At 36.1% G+C, this 21,531-nt stretch overlaps 1 protein-coding gene across 2 annotated transcripts in view; it reads right to left on the bottom strand.

Annotated features, from left to right (window-relative positions):
- RIT2 (Ras like without CAAX 2) overlaps positions 1 to 21,531 on the bottom strand; it is a 214,063-nt gene that overhangs the window by 167,314 nt on the left and 25,218 nt on the right. Inside the window, exon 1 of one of the 2 annotated variants that reach the window (XM_085321926.1) lies at positions 10,207 to 10,309. The exons of the other annotated variant lie outside the window; for it this stretch is intronic. Within the exon in view, the coding sequence (XP_085178052.1) occupies positions 10,207 to 10,309 (103 nt within the window). Of the gene's footprint in view, positions 1 to 10,206; positions 10,310 to 21,531 lie in introns of those variants that run through there. 2 annotated transcript variants of the gene reach the window in all.

A 21,531-nucleotide genomic window follows, 5' to 3' on the forward strand; every position in this document is an offset into this window, starting at 1 on the left:
TTTGACATTTGCTTTTGGTCTTGAATATTCTGAATAAAAATGTGAAACAATGGTACRTATTTTTCAGACTTTTAAAGAGAAGTTTATCTTAAGATGTTGCAGATCCTGATCTGCAGTCAGAAATTCAGTATGATATAACGAGCTGTTATCCAGCTGGTAGGTTGGTAATGAAAAGCTCTTAAAGGAATCACAAGATCTGACAGAGAACAGGAATTTCAGTTAGGTTTCCTTTATTTTACACATCTGCAGACACGCCAGAATTACAAAACTGCACAGCATTCCAAAAATATTGCAAGGAAAGAAGTTAATTAACAGCTTTTCTCATAAATGTAGTCAAGCTAATGCAGCTAATGCAGAACCAGGTGCATCAGTTTCTCAGCTGTTTGATTCCAGCTTTTACTGAGGAMAATCTTAGGGGAGTCATTGTTTAAAATTTAAAAATATTTGTGAGTGCATTTTTCATCCCCTTTAATAGGTGCTTTAGTTTTCATTTTTTTTATCTGAATGAAAAGAATAGAGAAAGTTCTGCTTTACAATAGAAAGCAGAGTTGAACACATACATCTTTTGGAAGGCAACATCACAGCCCAACTTGGCAACTCCTAAGATATTCTTTTACACAAATTTGATTTTATTTTCTTCCCTTCTTTTGAGTAGTTTCTTGACAACTTGAAACAAAATTTAACCAATATCCCTAGTGGGATCTGATTCGTGGGTGCGTAATGTGTTAGCAAATGGCTTTAGCTTGCAGCAAAGTGTCTTCCCAAGACAGCAAGACCTGAGAAACTGGGACCCTGTACCGTGCATCAATAACATTCAATACCTGTCAGTGGAGCTGTGTGACTATGATGAGTCTTCCAGCTTCTCTTTATATTGGAAAGAAAAAAAAATAGAAAAGCTTGCAGGCATAAAGGCAGACTAATTAAAGTCAATGAACAAATTAAAAGTGGAAAAGGATTAGGGAGGAATGGTGGGACTTTAAATGGAAAACATGGAAGGAGAAGAGATGAAAGCAGCAACAGCAAAAAAAAAAAAAAARAAAARAAAAGAAAAAGAAAGAAAGAAAAAAAAAGAAAAGAAGCCCTTTCCTAACTGTGCTTTGAAGAGTGTCCCTAATGGATTTAATCTCATCCAAATTCTAGCAGATAGCATGTGTCGAATGCTGCAGATGGCTCAGCTCAGCAGCAGGGATGGCTTGGAATGGAAACAGTTCCTGTGGCTGCCTCAACAGATTGTTTACAGGAAAGATACCGGCAATGCCCAGTCATTGTCACGAAACAGCACTTGTTCCCTTATTTGAAACTTAGATCYGGGCATTTCAAATGGCAGATTTGTGTGTGGTGAAGTTGAGAGGGTCCTTGATAGTTCAATTCCTGTTGTCAGGGAACAGCCTAAAAAGTTTCCTATCTCTTAATAGCAATCAGTATGAATGGGGAAAGCASAGCAGTATAATTCTCATTGAAATGCTCATTGTATAAGTGAAACCCTCTCGGAATGAATCTGTGTGTGAAAAGCAGATTTRCTAATATAATCTTCCATGTGTTATAATCAGTTGACATCACAGTTCATACAGAAAAATTTAGATGGAGATCCTGAATCCATGAATCCCAATTCAACAACAGAACAACAGAAGCAGAGCATTGCAAACAAGTCTAGCCTTGAGAGCAGCCTTAGGATATCTCTTAAGCAGCCTGAACCTAATACGTAAGATGCTGTTCATATAGACTAGGAGCTTCAGTAGTGCTACTACTAATAGTAGTAGCTTGGTTAGGATGTCTCAGCCAAAAGTCCTGATGATTTTTAGTGCCTTTCACAATTTTGAAGCATGATAGCATCCTTTATAAGAGAGATTGAAGACTGTAAACACTTCTTTGTTCAGAAGTACTTGTACATCATGGTCAATCTCTAGGATGTATCGTTCTATCTTAATTTAACATATAATAATTAAACTAATACAACTTTCATTGTTCCCTTCAACGAATATTCCAAAATCTACTCTATTGTGCTTTTAAGCAAACGTTTAAGGGCATATACTRCTCTTAATAACCAAAGGAAGTGAGTGCCTGAAGATCTCATACATATAGGAATTCTACACTCTAATTCTACAACATGTCTACCTATCTTCCACATATCTAATTGTACAACAATTCTACATTCTAAGTATAATCCACACTTAACTCATTACTCTCCATCAGAAATTCTGGTCTCTCTCCTCCTCAAATTCCTGCAAACTGGTCTTCTTTTCTTGATATTAATAACCTTCATATATCATAGCTTTCCCTGTCCCATATTGGAACTGCCTTGGTGCTCTTTGGTATTCAGGATTTGATTTGACAAAGTGGCATAGACATGGACCAGTTCACTTGCTAGCCTTATCCAAGTATGTATTCATCATCCAGATGTTACGGTGARAGAAGCCGAACAGACTTTCCTAATGCTTCACATTACAGCTGCATTCAGTCCCATTTACATAAAACCACTTTACACATGTGCAAGCTACCCAAWACTGGAACAAGGCCTAGTGATTACAAGGGCTATTTGAATGTCATCAGACATTCTCGGTTGGTACTCACATGCAGAAATATTAAATGTAAGAGCCGTAATTTTATCCTCTGTCCTTCCGGTCATTGGCTTACATGAACCAGCAAAATAATGAAAATATCTTTAACTTATTTCCTTAAGGCAAATAATTCTGGCTACAAGGTTTGCCCATAATCAAGAAAATTAATAAATAAGGAATGTGTTTAATCCTGCCAAGAAGATGRCCAACACCCTAAAGACAAAAAAAGGAATACCAGTGATGTGCAGAATKGTTTGAGTCATATGCTTCAATGGTCACAACATAGCAAAATACTTCCAAAACATGATAATGCATATGGAAATGCAGAATTTAGGTTATCACTAGAGATGTGGTAATACAGGTGACAATGCTGGAAGAAAGACTAAAAGACTTAAGGGTTATTGTAGATATTTCCTTTTACATGATTTCTGTGAATTACACTTGAACAAAAAGAGCMCACGTTATTCATAGAGGAACAGAAAAGGACAACATTAAGCAGAAACCAGCAAGCAATCTTGCTTCTAGTAAAACCAAAAGAACAGTGTGTCAGATTTTGGAATTCACATTTAGAAATCAATGTGGAAATACTATGGCACTCAAATTAAGCTTACAAAATGGTCTAAGCAGGTAAATAGGTCTCTCCAAGTGATGCTTCAGATGCTCAGTCTGCTGAACAGAAGGCCAAAGGGTGATCTGATCATTGTCTACAGGTACTGACAGATAGAAAAGTAAGAGAATAGGGAGCTTTTCAATCTTGTTATCAAAGGAATGATATGATAAAATGGCTAGAAGCTAAAATTACCCAAAATCAAACTCGAAATAAATGCAATCTGTGCATTTATTTCACAGGGCTATCTGTGAAGGTAATTGAAATATCAGAACAGTTTGCTATTAGAGATCATAGATAYATCCATACTCCACACCTGCAAGTCTCCCAGTTCTTAGTCCATCTTATGCCAAAAATTCTGAAAGCTGCAGATTCCCAGGGATGTGTTTGTCTAGCTTTAGTGGGCCTTCTGTACAATCCTTTTATTTGTGTAGAATACATAGCCTACTCCACCATCACTCTCATTACAAAATTTGTAACTCGTCATTACCTTGACTGCAATTCCCAGTTTACACTATTCCAGCCACGATGGACTTCTCAGTGGTATGAGGAATGTCTGTACTTATTAATATATATGCTAGTGTCCCAATTTCTACTCAAGTTAGGAAAGATGGGAATTTGATGCAGCCACAGGAGAAGCAGCACAAAATTAGACACCAAAAACTATATTTACGCTGACTTTGCAAGGAGAAACAAAAGAATTCACTTTAGCTCTAACTCAAAATGCTCAAGAGGTTGCCATTTTTCACCTTAGCTCATACTGAGCAATAACAATCTTCCAGGCTCCTCCTSGCTATCAGTTTGACTCAGAAGAAAACAGAAGGCCAGACTCTTTCCCTTGACCATTTACTAGGTGGGAAACACAGCAGGACCTAACAGAGCATATCAGGCACCAGACTGTGATAATATYTTCCTTGCACTCTATTATTCTGGCTGGCAATATATTTGTGAGTTATATATTGATGGTTCCACAAAGTCTACCCTACACTGGAGATCAAAGATAAGACTTTGCCCAGTTATTAGCTATTTGTGCAGGAAGCACAGAAATATTTTCTTAGAAATTCTCTGTTCTCTGTCCCTTGCTATCTGGTCAGTAGCTCAGTAGGAATGCTGCATGGCTGTACCTAACCGTGATTAAAAACTACAGCTCCAAACRCAGCTCAGCCAATCCTAAAATCTCATGTCCATCAAATGAGGGAAATCTTTGAYCTCTCTTCTCATCCTGTTGCCAACTATCCCTTGGCATATGATGACTCTGATGTGCTTCAAATCCTTCTCTGAGTATAACTCAGAAGAAAACTTTGCATTTCCTTTTTCTTTAGGGGAGAAGGAATTTTCTCATGGGAGTGTGAGTGGAGTCAGCTCATGGAGAATGTCTTAAGCAACTGAGGAAGCTGAAAAGCTACAACATTCTGTCTGTGATCATTGCAATTAGACTTGTCGAGGTTTATTATAAAGCTTAAAGGAATTGCTTCAATCCAAAGCTGGTAGAGCCAAAATTCAGTCGCAGTCTAAGCTCAGGTTAGTTGATATTTCATGGCTGTGATGCCAGTATGTTCTCCCAGCAGATAAGTAAAGGAAAATGTGCTGGGTGGGGAAAAGACAGAAGAGGATTTTTGTAATAAGCAAGAATTTGTGTGTTTTTCACAAAAGCACCCATAGACAGTTAGTCACTGCCAAAGTGGATAATATACTACACAAAACTGGCTAAAAAGTGTGAGCGAGCTTTCAGGCTGGTCTGTAGAGGACAGAGCTGCCTCTTATTTATCACATTAAAGATTTATCACAACTGCAACATCATTTTAAGTACATTATATATCAGATGTACATTGAAAAGCATCAATCAGAATATTCTTTAATTGCACCAAGGATCATTTTGATCCAGCATACTTGAAAAACAGATATTAATTTAGAATGAAAGTTACTGTGCTATGTCCTACAGCCTCATGAAGAGATCCACAATAATTTATGCTTATGTGAAACGATAAAATCAGTACAAGTACAATACATTATCTGTGGACTAATATTGGATAGAAATTGGACAAGGAAAGATTTAACTAAAGTAGTGAAGTTGTGGTCTTGTGGTCTAAGTGGCAAGGGAGAAAATTAAAAACAAAACAAAACAAAAGAGAAATTGCTTGATCAATTTATGAAGTTTGTTCTAAAATACGGAGCTTTGCAACAGTAGAAAACAGCCCCAAATGGTCCTTCCCAGTCTGAGCTCTTTTGAAGCAAGAGGAATCTCTAGTTCGGCTCTTCATCCTTTTCCAATACAGCCTGGATCAAGCCAGCTTATCTCCAAAGCATGAACAAACAGTAAGACTGGACCAGTTCTCCATTCTCCAGGCGGCTCTCTGTGSTGTAAGAACTAACTTCGCAATCTCTGTTTACTTGAGACTCTTAATATGAGGACATACTTGAAACTGATAAGCACTGAAGGTGGTCTAGTTATATGGAATAAGCAAAACTGGTCTGTAAAAGGTAGTTGATCACGTAAATAGAAGAAATCTGAGGGTTAATACAATTTTTAGTATCCAAGTTCCTGTAACAGAAAAAGTATTSCTGTTTTCATATGTTTTGGTACCAATTTTGTATGTAAAATCCTGAAATTAATGGGATGTGTCACTCATAAAATACTGCATTTTTGCACCATGAGCAAAAAAATGAAGGAAATGAACAGAAGACAYCTCTATTCAGATCAGCTTGAAAAATACATTTCTTTGCCCTCTTTCTAAAACACCYTTGAGAAAACCATTATCTTAATTCCTTCTCCTTTGCTCCTTCCCACTCTTTTTAAATTGAAGTCTAGAAAAATATATCTAAAATTTTTATTAAAAATATACAAAAAAATTAAAAAATATATACTTTAAGAAATCTTGGGGTAATTCTTTGGCAAACTCTTTAAATCTTTTAAGAGGCAACAAACAAATTGGCATTCACTTTGAGAAATAAATCTCAGGAAAAGGCACAATGTCTCTAAGGTAAAAAAAAATATTTTTTAAGATTTCTAATAGTTTTCTTTTTAGTAATTCTTCTTCTCAACTGAAATKCGACTTTCTTAGGATAAATAGCATGAATTTCATTTTGCATCTATGCTCTACCTGTTCAATGGATAAACATCTAATTACAGTTCTCAGGAGTAAGATCTTCTTTATCCATAAATGAAACAAGTTTAAATGGTATTAAGAAAAACAGAAACAGAAAGAAAACAGAACATCATTTTCGTTCAGCAAATGAGAGGAAAGAAGCAATCTGATGTGCATTTGAAGGATGCCTAGGTAATAATAATTCCTTGTGAGACAGARGTTTTCCATTTTATTCACATGTCCAAGTACATCAATTTGTTTGTTCTTTTGGTAGTCATTGTACAACCTCCTCAGTTAATTATTGCTAATGTTTTGCAGAGTGTATTGTAATTAATTATTGTTATTAGTGTAATTAGTGTTGCTAAATATAAGCCAGCAATGAGCTGGATTTAGAGGCTCTTAGTGTATAATTTTTGTCACACTGAAAAACTAAGCTAAGCCCTGTACTTTGTGCTGCACTGTTTGGCTAGAAATTATGAAAGTACTAGGTTTTGGACAGAGCTCTGAAGGTACTTGTAAGCAAAACCTGTTCAAAACCACAAAGATTCTTAGGGGTGAGTAAACTTGGGGTAGGTCTGGCCTGAGATTTGTCAACAAAGTAGAGAAGACTTAATGTCAAAATCTTTTTTTTCTCTTTTTTTTTTAAGAGATGTGTGGTTCTAGTATGGATAATAATCAAATGAAATTCAGACAAAAATTTACTTTTTGTTCAAAGTGGTCTTCAACTTTTTTTAAATTAAATTAAATTAAATTAAATTTAAATTTATTTTATTTTATTTTTATTTCAAGTTAGATCCTTTGGTTTTATCTTGCATCAAAGCTATGGCAAAGTGCTTTATGTCAGCCACAACCCACACCAAGTAATATACTAGCATATTGCTCTGAAAGTCAAAACAGTTCTATTTTCAGAACTCTTTGAAGAGATAACTCATTCTAGGGAATCTATAATCTATAATTACATGATACAGAAATCACTTTCCCAGCCAATTTACATATAGCTTTATACTTTTTAATTAAACATACCTATTTGTTCAGAAGCAGGATTTTTTTTTCCTTCTGCAAAATAGAGGCAAAGGGTTTTTTTTTCAGAACCAAATTTGAAACAGGAGGACCCTTAAATCACAATTCTTAAATCATTTTGCAGTTTGTGCATCATTATTGTGAGTATTCCGAGTGTAGTGGGTATTAGATGTGGATGTCCTCAGTGTATCTTCTGACTATTAACTCTTGTGAAACTTCTACTACACTGAATAGCCCAATAACATGAGACTAATATGCACTCTTCTCCTGGATAGCTGCCGTTTTGGGATACAGAACACAAGAAACAAGTCTGAAACCTCAAAGCAAGTATTTAATAAATATCAAGGTCAAAAGAACTTCCATTCTTGGTGTTCCCTTTCTTAATCCCTCCTCTCCACCTTCTCCACCCTCAGCCCCATTAAAATGAATGTGAAGCTGTCAATGCAAGGACTTCAAGACATACAACACAAACTGTCACAAGGAGACAGCAGAAGAGAGTAGGAAATAGAAGAACAAATTGCCCAGGGGATCCCAAGAAGTGAACTACATCCAGGCTAAATCTTCCAACAATTCTGCTGCTTGGTTCTTAAAGAAAATTCTTCTCAAACATGAATTATTTAATGTCAAGCAAAAGAAGGACCTGAAAGGCTTTCATCCAAAAGAGGCTTCCCACTTAGCAACTTAGCTCCAGCCATTACTGCTTTTTTCATGCCTTAGAGAAAAGGAGGGAGGCAGGAGAAGAAAGGAGAAGAAAACCAATGTATCATCAACATATCATCCTGCATTTCATGTATCTGCCACACTCTGGTGAAAATTAAACTATTTTTCTCTCTCATCTCTGACCTTGCTTTTTATGGTTAGATTTGTAATTTCCTGGACACAGTGAATCTTGATCACTAGGGCAAAAGAGAGCTCATCTTGGTAAAGGACAGTAGTCATCCAGGCCTTTTTCTGTTTTTAATCTAGTTTAAATTGTTCTGCCTGAACAACAGTCAAAATGAATTTATGATTCATAAAATGACTTTAATTCTTTCTTATTCCTACTGAAATCCTGTTTTTTTGGACCATCTTAGGGTTCTACTGAAATATTTCAAGCCCAAGCCACATTGGAACCTCACAGTCAATAAACGATGAATTGTCCACCCCATTTCTTCTAGTCCCCTGTTAGTAAATTGCGGGGTTTTTTTCACCTATTTTATCACAGAAGCTTTTAATTAATCTCACTGCATGTCATAACTATTCACATCATGCCATTTTATTTCTCTAGATCACACAGACACCCAGGTCTTCTTGAAGAATGATTCAGTCTTTCTCAGCTTTGGAGACGTACCGTTACTTTGCATAATCCACAGCTTTGAAGACTTTATTCACACAAGATGATTAGCTAAGATTTTCTGACCAAGGAGAAATTAATAAACTTCATTTGTGTTTTAAAATTCTTAAATGGAAACTCTAAAATTTCTTAAATGTGTACATAAAAATTGTCCCTTGTAATTCAACTATACTATAAATATAGTATAGTTTGTAGTGTCCCTTTTTTCATAGAATAAATCTTCAAAATGACATAGTTCTTACAAAAACATATTTTGAAAAAATTGCTGCCATCTTTTGGATACACTCAGGAAAAAAAAAAAGGCAAGACAAGTGACATTTTGCTGAAAGTTCCAGCTGACACATTCTGGATATCTGCTTTGCCATAGGTAAGTTAATTTGAAATTGCAGAAAGTTACTCTGAGCTAACCAATATTTTCCTCTCCCTCATTTTATGTAATGATCATAGCATAACATCTATGCAAATATGGTTTGCTTGGTAAGATAATACTGAAAGGAAATAGCTTTAACTGAAAGCTGAACCTGAAGCTGAATGTATTAAGAAATCAGAGATTACAAATATACAGGGGAAATTATATCTACTCCCAATACTTGTTTCTATACCTCATCTTGTTGTTTGAAGAGGAAACAAAATTTGTTTGAGCTGTACAGTTACCACAGTTTACTGTCACAGTTTATTTATCCTGCCTGATCTGAAACTTATATGGAATCAAGGCTGATGTATTAGACTACTTTCTTTTCTTCGTTTTCCTTTTTTTTTCCTATTAATTTCCAGAAGATATAATTACAGGTTTGTTGTGTGGCCAGCTCAATATACTGGCTACTGAGACAGACATTGCATGCTCAGCAAAGTCTTTTTGAGAACAGGGAATGCTAGTGTCAGAGAGAATAAATCAAAAGGTGATAGTATCTAGGAAAAAAAAAAACATTGTCCAGAGAAAATAATAACTCCTCTGAAGAGATACCATTGCCAGACAGTAGAGAATCTTGCCAGCACTGGACAGGGATATTAAAATATGCTACAAATCTACCTTGTCACCTGGGGTGAGACTCAGATATGCATCCTACAGCTGTCCAGACAGTATGGGAGACTAATACCAGCTGAGCCACACTGACACTCAGCAAAAAAGTCAAGAAAAGATGTGGAGAAGAAAATATAACCACTGTAGGCATCCTCCTCACTTTGCACTTCAGAGCTGACTTTGCAGGTAGTTTCATCTCCCTCTGGACAGGAGGACTGCCAGGCCAACAAGTTATATTCACACTATTCAGCAAACCATCACCCCTCACAAAGTGTTACCGCGACATGACTGCTGGCAGAACCACGCATTACACTAACGGCAGCAAGCCGACTACTCTTTCCCCAAAGCCAACAGAGTCAAGRTTGGTTTTGCAAAAAATTCAAAGCAAAAAAGGCTTATAACATTTCACTCTGTAACAGATTAAGCTGACTCACTGCCCCAGTCCCGAGTTATAGGCTCTTTTRTCCAAGTCATGTGCAACACACAGAGGAATGAAACCTCTCACCAAGCCCTTCTTGTTCCCTGAACTTTACACTCCCAGTTCACCCTTTCTCCCCCAAAATGCTGTTACTGAAACTTACCGCTTTTGCCAACTCCCCCTGCTCCCAGCATCACCACCTTGTACTCTCTGGAGCCTGCTGAAGAATTGCTGGAGGAACTGATCATTTCATTTTCTAGCTCCATCTTGCACAAGGCAATAGAAGAGAGCAGAAGGGAAGAAAAAAGCAACTGACAGGTGCTTGCTCTGATCTTAAACAACTATAAAAGCTATGTTAAAAAAAAAAGAAAAGCGTAAAGGAAAGGTATAACACAAGAGGTACGAATTATCAGCCTCACACTCGCTGCTGTGCCTGTGTTAGCTGGAGCAGGTCTCATAGCAACCACTTTAACAGCTTCCAATAAAAATCTTTCTCTGCCCCCTCCCAGCTCTGTATCATTCTCTGTGTTTCTCTTCCTGGACAGAAGCAGTTTTGTGAGGCTCAGGAGCCCTGGTACCTCTGGGTGTTGCTGTATCATTGGAATCAAATTGAGCAGAGCCTCTGGAAAAAGAAAATAGATCACATTTCTTAATTATGATGCTTGTTATTCCGTGTAGCACTTGCTTGAATTTTAAACAATAATAAAAAATTACCAGATGACCTCCTTGTCACCTTGGAGCTAACTATTAATCCTATGTTCATCAAGTTTGCTAGATTTGCATTTAATATAATTACAAGCAAAATGAGGAACAACTTTAAGAAGTTRTTGTTTTTCATGAAGCTGATTGCTATGTAGAGAAGTTTTCTAAGGTTAGGCTTGTCCCCAAATCAATTCTCTTTTAGTGGAGTTTGTACCAATTATTCTCAGAAATAAGCCAAGTATTTTAGATTTTTTTTTTCTTACAGAATTTCAGAAGGAGATTAGGTGTAAAGAGAGAGGGGGAAAGAATAATTCATCCAGGAAACATCAGTGTAAACAGAGAAGAAAAAATGTTTTGTTGTAATTATTTCATAATATTATCAAGTGACTTATCTAACCAACTTAGTCAGACCAAATAAATAACAAGTGAATAAAGCAAAATGTTTGGAAACAACATTCAGTACRAAAATGCACCAGAATTATCCAGTGAAAACTTAAAACAAAAGATCACAGCTCTTCACTGATTTTTGAAGAAGTCCTTTACCAGAGGCAGTACCTTTAAAGTATGTGATAATTTAAAAGATACTTGCTCGGCTTTAACTGTTATTCAAGGAATTTGCAGTCTGAAAAGCATCTACTGCAAAAGTGGCAGAAAGCAAAAGCTTGCTCTCCTTTGAAAAGTGCAGRGTTTTCACAAAACATATGCAATCATTAGGAAAACAGGGAAATGGAAGCAGAAGTGACTGGTAATCAGGCTTGGAAACCATATACCTCTTATGATTGTCATCTTTCCACTCCTCCAATTATTTCATGAAGTGCAAATATACAGCATTACATAGGAATACAGATTTAAAAGTAGAAATTTGAAAGAAACTAAGTAAATATCATAGCCTTATTAAGGACATGATTTAAAGAAAATGAGAACGGGAAGGAAAAAGTATAGAAGGATACCTGTATGAAAAAAGAGTTCATTGGACTAGAAAAATACATGATTAAAAAGAAGAGATATATGTTTATAAAATTACAGCCAAACTGGAGAAGCTAAGCAGAACATGAACACTTATTCTCTTTCTCCTAATAAAAAGATTAGGATACATCAGATAAAATAGGCAGATGACAGATTTAAAACCAAAGGACTTCTTATAAATGCTATGACTGACTTTAGGAACTGCTTGCCAATTGATGTTTTGGACAGTAGAAATTAAATCGCAGTCAAAACGAAGTTAAATACAGAAAAATAAACAAAAAAATCCMTTATTAAATGGATTGTTAAATACACGGTCACTATCTCTTCCACAAGGACTGCCTAAGCCTCACATCAACAGATCTGGGGGAAACACTGAAGAAAAGTATTGTGGTCTGCTCACCCTTGGGCTACAAAGTAAAAGAGGGCAGAAGGATAGTCACTGTGCTCTGGACACTCCCCAGAATAAGGATCTTCTGCTGCTGACCTTCTCGATTTCTGTAATAACCACGCTCTGAGGAGCTTTATACTGTCAGGGCGGGTTACCTATACTGATACTTAGAGGTAACCTTGGGATTCAGAAGGATTTAGTCTTTGGTGAATAAAATAGGACTTAAACAGAAATTATGAATGTAATAATGTGATGCCTAAATATTGAACTCCAGCAGTAAGAGTCAGGTAGGTCAGTAAATCCCTGTTGTAATTAGAATCTCATTTTCATTAAAATCACCTTCAAGTGCTCAGTATTGACAAATTAGATTAGATTAATAATGCTACCTAAAACCATTCCTTGGAGCAAGGGTTTTCCCAGTGATCTCCCATCAACATAGCAACCTCCTCCTCAGGAGCTTTTATTCCAAAAGCTGGCAGTAACACTTGGCTGACATTAAAAAAAAGTCATGAAAGTGGGTGGTTGTGTGGGTGACTAAAAACACAAAGTAAAATATTCCAAAAATATTATTGAAAATGATGTATGTATAATAGACTAAAATCAATTTTTGCCTGCTGTTAATGTTTGCCAGAGAAAAGTGATCAAGTCATTTTTTTCTGTTTGTTTGTTTGGAGTTGGAAAGTRGAAAGGAATATGTGGAAATAGAAAAGGCTACATAAGAGAAGTACTTTAGAGCAARGAGAAGAATAAGAGAGAAGTAAGTAGAAAATCATTCATTTCCTTATCTTTCAAGCTAATCTAAAAAAATTAGCATTTATATGTCCAAAAGAGTGGAATTAAATATTTTTATCTATATTTTGGAGATTAACCATTTAAATACCTTTCTTTTTTGAAGACAAACATTTATATTTATTAAACAGTTAAACATGTCATAATATAATTACTTAGGCAAACACATGCACCTAATTATCCCACTTTCACAGAGACTTGTCCTGAGCCTAAAAAGGAGACACTGCATTCCCACCTATAATGCAGAATTTGTTCTAGTTGTTTATTATCATAACTTCCTATTGAAAAACAGCTTGTTTGTCCTAATTTCATTCATTTTAGTAGTGGAAGATGAGTATTTTAGCTTCAATCCTGTTTATGATAACACTAGTTAACAATTAGTGCTCCTTCTCCCATCTAACCAGAAAAGTACAAGGTTTTGCTTTCAGTCTGCTGCCAAAAAAATTAATACTAAGATGATTTGAAATGACTCACTCTGAAACTCTTACATGATAGGAAAAGAATGACCAATACAAATGCTTTATGAAAGCATTTATAGGAGCAAACAATAGAAAATACAACAGTCGGTCCTGAGATATTAGAGCTTTTACAATGAGTGGTTCGTTCTGCAACAAATTCCAATCCAGTCTTTCTTTCTCTGTTTCAAGCATACATTTATCATGACGCAAATCCATAGAAAACTGTCTTCCGGTAAACAAGAGCAGTTACAAAAGTGGGAAAATAAGCTTGTGGTTTTAATCTGTAATGAATCATTTATTTAACAAATTTGGAGTCTATGGCTGTATACATGTTGTTTATGAGCATATAGTCATTTTTCTGATATTTTTTCAATTTTTTAAAAATTTGCTATTAAAAGTCACTTTTTAAAAGATAGCTCACTGTTCAATATTCTGGGATTGTTTTGTTTGAATTCATATTGTAACTGTTAACATTGTAACAGACCTCAGATAAATAGAAATAGATGCTCAGAACTGTAGGCAGGCCTAAGTTTTAAGCAGAAAACAACGTAAAGGACAAGGTATGTGAGAAGAGAAATAGATTAGCTTTTTTCTATTCATCTTGCAACCCCATTTGCTCTGGGGGTGTTGAATAAAATAATCAGATGTTAATACAACATGTAAATGCTCTCAAATTGTTTCCTACAGCACTTTATGTTGACGAGATTTTATCAATTAACCTGGATAAATATTCTTGTCATTAAGGAGAGAGCTCATAAGTTTAAAATTTTGAATAGCAAGCAAAATGCAAATCTTGACTGATTTGTGCTCCAGTAAGTGAAGGGTTTAAAGGTATCTGAGCCATTTAATAACAAGGGAATATGCATGAGCCCACTGGGGGCCATTCCATTATGGAAACACTGACCACTCTTTTGTCCCTCATGTTTACATATTGGGCAGAGCAGAGACGAAATGTAAAAAGCATCCTTTCTAAAAAGGCAAATAAGCTCTCACCTTGCTGAATTGCTGAAATGTTGCTATGACAAGGAAGAGTGCTAATGCAGAAATTACTGCACAGCATTGGAGCACTGATGAAATGAAATTTACTCCTGAGAAATGCTGCATTTGGCACACTAACCTACCTTGATCAGTTCTGAGTGAAGCCAGAATGATACAGTAATTGCTAGGGGACTTCAAAAACTTTAAGATTCAATTTTATGTTACCAGATTTAACATATTCATTCTTAAATATGCTGAGCACCTCTGAATTATATTGCTAAGAGACCTCCAACACACTACAGGAAAAGCTCTATTTTTGCAGTTCAGATTTCTCTTAGAAGTACACAGTGGCTCAACAACCCATCTGTCATAGACATTCAGATCTCCTTAGGTAACTCCCATCATTTTTCTGTTCTCCAAATTACTCACCTGTAGAATGAGTCACTGTGTCACAGATCCCTCACTATGCTTGATAGGCCTCTTGACAACCTCCCACCTCGAAACAGGCTCTTTAGCTCAAGCTGTTAAGACATACGCCTTTTGTTCTTAAGTTCTTATTTCAATCTCCAATGTCAGACAACATATTGTCCCTTGCCTCGGCTGCAATGCATTTCAATCTAAGCTTTATTAGTATGTGGAGCGGCAATAGCAAATGAAAGGAGAAGAGACAATACTGACTACTAATAGAAAATGTAAAACAACTTCAGAGTCCATCAGGTAACAGAACAGACAAACACTGCACTTCCAATCTTGTAGTTGGGGGGGGGGTTTCTACAACTTCAGAGCAACATCTTCTCCGTGTTTATCACAGGTCAAATAATGCAACTAATATTATGCATAGGTTTTAGAAACAGAATAGTTCATCACATTCTTGAGAAAATTCAAGTAGTGTGACTTCAAAAAGTCCTTCCAAGTGACTGCTCTCTAACTTCTTGAACAGAAAGACTGAAGGTCACATGCTAGAATATGTCAATGGAAAAAGCTATTTTTTCTGGGTTTCCAATAAAGTTTCACAAATGATTTGTGATCTTATCGTCAAGAAGTACTAATGATTGCAGGTCATTTATGGATTTCTGTTGAATTTTCATTATGTTCATAGATAAGACTTTTATATTTTTAAATGAAACACTGATATTCAGAATGAGTAAATCTTAAAGATCTTAGACTATTAATTTCACATGAATATGTTCTCCGTGAATATATGTTTATTCTAAATCCATTCATCTTCCAGTGACTCTGCTAAAAAAGAAAATGATAAGCACAAATATAATATGAAATGCTACAAATGTAGGGTTAGATGAGCTCAGAAGAAGTCATCTTGTTCATCCTGTCCCACCTCAGAAATCCACCTTAATAATTTGAAAAATGCTTATTTAACCTTATTTTAAAGTCTTCCAGTAAGAGAAACTACAGATTTTTAATACTGAAATTAATTGTCTAACTACCCTATTCAGAAGTTCTTTGAAATGCAAATGTCCTTCACTACACAGTAAGAGTATCACTGCTCATCCTACCTGCTTGCTACAGCTATTATGAAAAGGCACAGTGAACAAACACACTGAACACACATTTAAATAGTGAACTAGTGGATGCAATTGAACACAATGAAGAAAGACAACAACAGTGAATATTGTACTTTGAGGCCTTCTGGTCTCTTTTTATTCATATCTATTTATTTTCACCAAAAAAGAAAGTCTGTCAATTCGCCTTCATAGGTCATTTATTAACCTCTCATTTTTGTTATGTTCCCAAAGACTCTCCACTGCATAACCGTTTTGAAGTATGCTTCCTAAATCTGGCCACATTATTGTTTCAAGTCTTAGGCAATAGGGATTTACTGCTGCTAGTACATTTCAAGCTTAGAATAATCACAATAAACACAGGCAATCAAAAATGAAAGAAGTGAAATTTTCAGTATTGTTTAATCTGCTCTTGAATGCTCTCAGTGACACATCATAATCCACTGGGATTGTGCCAGCTTCCTACTTCTAGCTTCTTGCTACTGTTTTCTTTCTTCGAGTAATCCTTGTCATATTGGTTTCTGAAAAGAGAAGATGCTTTCATTTTGACTGTCACCTTGAGGGAGTTTATGGATCATGGAAATGCTTGAATCCATTGCGTTTTTGCACTTAAAAAGAAAAAATGTTTCCTTAATCTTTGTCATCTGTTTTACACTATATTCATTCTTAGACTTTTAGTTGGCCATTACTGCTTCTTCACACCAGAGACATACCACAAAACACCACAATCTCCCTATATATGAAACTATTTATATGCAAATTCTCCTATAGACATGTATGCTAGAACAGTGGCAGAGAGGTTTGCGATTTTCTTTTTACTTTCTACAGTTGCATCAAGCAGTAGATCATAATTAATTCGCAACTGTATTTCTCAGCCTTGAGATATTCCATATGGGTCACCTATTAAATGGACAGAGCTTGTTTATTTTTCCAATGTGCATTTAGATGACATCACATATCATTATAATTTCCTCATTGTTCTCCTTCCTTTAAGCTAATTCACTATTCAGTTCTCATGTATATGCTTTCTATTCACTTGAATTCAACACTGCCAGAAAATTTGCTCACGTTTCCATCCATAAATTGCACCAGGACACTGTAAAAAAGACAGCATATTGTCATAGGAGTCTTCAGCACTTTTCACCTGACTTGGACATCATACCAACTCATTCAGAAGACATGAATACACCCTATTTGGAGCTACAAATTATCTAGACATAATTGATAGAAGCAGAATAATAGTTTTCAAGAACATTTTTACATGTTTAGTGTGCATCCATTTTCCCAAAATTTGGAAAAGGCAATTTTTCATTAAGCTTACTTTTAGAAAAAATCATTCAAAGTTCAAAATTACTGCAATATCTCGTTAAAGTATCTCATGGGATACTGCTGATATTCTACTACAGATTCTGCTCATGATATTCTAGTGCCAGAAGCGTGGACAGCTGTTATCATTTAATGTTTCCGTATTTTTATAGTCTAGTATTGAGTTCAATAGCCTTCCTGGACACAGGATATAAAGAAAGGAATTAATGCTTTAATTTGTCAAAAAACTGTTTATTATTCACCTGGCTTTCAGGGTTTAATATTTCCTTTTAATTAGGAAAATGATTAATTTCAAGCATGTGAATGATACCAACGAAACAACACCTAAAGATGTCAAATGGTGTATCTTTGGGGGAAGAGGGGGAAACAATAACCAAAATGCAATAGACACAGTGTAATTTTGAATCTGATTTACTATCAGTCATTCAGATGCTTTTTACTTTGTTGTTCCTATGTACTAATCCCATAGCGATTAGCTTCAGCTTCATCAGGGAACTACCTGAAACAGATGAATTTGAATTTTTCTGTCCTTGACTTTCCTAGGATCATGGATGAGATAGTTCTCATCTAAAAATCAAACTGTTTATTGGTATTATATCAGCTGAACAGAAGTACTTGTGCAGTTCTTGAAATCTTTTGCAATTAATAATAATCTCTTAAGTGCATAATTAAGCTGAATAGCTTTACTGACAATGAGGAAAAATAGAGTCAGTTCTATTAAAATGTCAATGCATGTTAAATCCCCAAAACTCAGACTTTTGGTTAGCTAAATCTGCCACTGGAGATACTGTTTTCTATGTTGAATAAAGGAAGATTTATGGAATTTAGAGTAACTGAGGCTTGGATTCAGTTACCTAATGAGATGAATAACGGGTTATAAGAAATGACATAAAAATGAATACAGATACACTTATTTTCAGAAATAGTAATGCACTCCTCTTTTGATTAAAAGTTTCTCTTAACATTCAGTTCATATCTGTTTTGGAATTTCAATGATCCTACCTATTTTGATCTATTTTGATCTGACCTATTTCAATCTACTTAAATAGACTGAATTCACACGGAAAAATAATGGTGAAAAGAGTAGGAAACCCGCATGAAAAATATAACTACATTTTACAAATCTGAGGTGAATTCTTACATTTAAGCTCTACCAAGTGAATTATGAGCTACATAAGTATGTAAGCCCATTTATTTGAAAAGTTCTTGTGGGTTATACTATGAAAGATAAGAAATACTAGACTTATGACTTTCACTGAAATTCTAAAGCTACTTCTAACAAAGACACTAGACACTGCAGCCTGTCAGTAGTCACAGTGTTAATCAGTTTAAAGGTATTATTCTTACAAAATGTTGTAAGATCAATAGGCTTGTATGTTAGGAAAAGAGCTAATCTAACCTGTGCATACCAGAAAAAGCAAAGCAGTGCAGTAATTTTATGTTATTAATTAATCATGAGTGAAAAAATCTTTCACTGTAGGCTTCATTATATCACAAATTGTTCAACTTTAAAAAGCTCAGCTTAAGCAAAAAAAATCTCAATCAGAAAACTGGTGAAAAGTCAGAACCCTAGTCCTTTACATTGGAAATGCTTAGTGTCCATAACTGAAGTCAAATTTAGTTAATATTTGTGCAAAGATAAAATGGTATAATAGGTGACCAATTCATCTTCCATTTCCAAGTTTTCAGGTCAGTTTTATGTAGGTTTTCCAGCATCTTACAATGGCAGAAATTTCTATGTTAGTTTTGCTTGGAAAAAAATGACTTATATGCCTCTTTTCAACTGTTAATGCTCATAAAGTAACTTGAGTTGGAGGAAAGGTTGCCCAAGTATTGGATTCACCTGAARAATTTCTGAGGAGAAGAAAAGCACAGTACTGCATCATAAATAACAAAAGTATGCAGTGCATACTAGCCATTGATGGTTCGATTTTTCCTTATATAGAGGAACCAACAAGGAGAGGTGCTCTACTGGACTTCATACTTAAAAACAACAAAGGGCTGGCTGGGGATGTGAAGGTCTGGGGCAGCACTGGCTGCAGCAACCTCAAGGTGGTGGAGTTCAGGATCCTGAGAGGAGGGAGCAGGGCAAAAAAGCCAGACCACAGCCCCAGACTTCAGGAGAACAGTCTCTGGCCTCTTCAGGTGTCTACTTGGAAGAATCCTACAGRATGGGGCCCTAGAGGGAAAGCGGTCCTAGAAAGCTGGTTCATATTCARGGATCACCTCTTCCAAGCTCAAGAACYGTCTACCGTAATGAGCGGGGGCTTGAGCAAAGGTGGCAGAAGGACCGCATGGATGAACAAAGAGCTCCTGGTAAAACTCAAAAAGGAAATATACAGAAAGTGGAAGGAGGGATAGGTAACCTGGGAGGAACATAGGCACATTATCTGAGCAAGCAGGAATGGGGAGAGGAAAGCCAAAGCCCATCTGGAGTTTAATTTGGTGAGGGATGTCAGGACCAATGAGAAGTCCTTCTATACATACATTAGTAGCAAAAGGAAGACAAGAAGAAATGTGGTCCTGCTGCTGAACAGGGTAGGAGCTCTAGTGACAAAGGACGTAGAAAAGAGTGAGGTACTGCATACCTTCTTTGTTTCAGTCTTCATTGGTAAGACTAGCCCTCAGGAATCTTAGGCCCCAGAGACTAGTGGAAAGTCTGGAGAAAGGAAGACTTTTCCTTGGTGGAAGAGCATCAGTTAGGTAACGCTTAAGCAAACTGGACATACACAAGTTCATGGGCCCTGAAGGGATGTACCCAAAAGTGCTGAGGGAGCTGGCCAATGTCATAATAAGGCCACTCTCAATCATCTTTGAAAGGTTAYGGTGATTGGGAGAGGTGCCTGAGGACTGGAAGAAAGCAAATGTCATTCCAGTCTTCAAAGAGGACAAGAAGGAGGACTTCGGGAAATACAGGCCAGTAGCGTATCAGTGGTGTAATGTCTAATTGGAGAACTGTAAATAGCAGTGTACCTCAGGGGTCAGTATACACCAGAGGATTGTGCTGCCATTCAGAGGGACATTGACCAGATGGAGAGACAGGCAGGCAGGAAGCTCACGAAGTTCAACAGAAGGAGTGCAAAGAAGTTCACAGTCCTGCTGTTAGGGAGGAATAAACAATTCCATGCACCAGTACAGGCTGGTACTAGCCCAGGGAAATGACAGTCAAAGAAAAGCAGCTATTTGTAACTACATTATTTTTAAAAATAAATACGACTGTAAGAAGCGGTTAACTACATAAAATCTTTCATATCTCAGTGAAATACTCTCACAGACACTGCATAATAAAATATTTTCTTCTCCTAACAGGACAGATTTCTTTAGACAAGGAAAACATATTTTTCGTAAATTCTGTATTGAGGAAAATCTCAAAAGGCCACAGTTAATAAAGCTTGTAAATGGGCTAAAAGGGTTTTAGGAAAGCTGAAACTCTTGTTTGTCTAATTTCAAAAGCATATAATCAAGTAGAAGTCTCCAGGTAGACAAGTTGCTGACAGAAGCTAATTTTACACAGAAAATTAAGTTCCATTCTTTCCCTACATTTAACAAAGTTAACTTACATCACTTTTCCAGAAGTACATAGTCTAACTCTAAATAGCCTGGCATTTCACAGAAGCTGCTAGTACTTCACTAAGCGCTATTTAAAAATACAGTCATTTTAWCTTATCCATTTGTGGTGCTTTCTCCATTCATCTTTAGTTAGTGATGGAGAAGTCTCATGGCTAGGGCTGTACAAGAATTCCTTTAAGCAGCTGAGCTCATGATTAAGAACCATATGTCTGTGTACAAAATAAATGTATCTTCTGTATTAAATTCATCCTGGTGACAGGTGATATTCTGCTGTTAACAACACATCTACCTTCCAACATCCACAAATGTCCACAATGTCCACAAATGACACATTTTCCTTATGATATTCTTGAAAATTGGAATCAAATGTATACATACCTATGTACAAACACAAACATAATGACACATACATACAGGGTATAATGTAAAAAGGAGTATTTTAACACAGGACTTAAAAAATTAGCCTGTAACATTATTTCCATGCATGCATTCAACTGATGTTAAGTTGTATTATTTTCTTACTGGCTATGTTGGTCCAGGACTCTAAGAAGTAAGAATGCTATCATTTGGAAGCCATTTAATTTACTGCCTGGGAAAACGAAGTATTAACAAATGTCCTGCTTGGTTTTCTCTTGAACAAAACTTGAATAGGAGCCACATCTGGTTGAGTCTCCAGTCCCAGATACTTTTTATTTCCATATGATGAAGTTCAGAGTTCTGACACAAACGCCCTGAGGATCAGAGCCCTAGCACTGGACTCAGGTTCAGAGAGAAATAGTGAGTTTTCTTTG

Source organism: Rhea americana, unplaced genomic scaffold (genome assembly GCF_003343005.1).
Source record: "Rhea americana isolate MKP2758 unplaced genomic scaffold, rheAme1 scaffold_73, whole genome shotgun sequence".
Lineage (NCBI taxonomy): Eukaryota > Metazoa > Chordata > Aves > Rheiformes > Rheidae > Rhea > Rhea americana.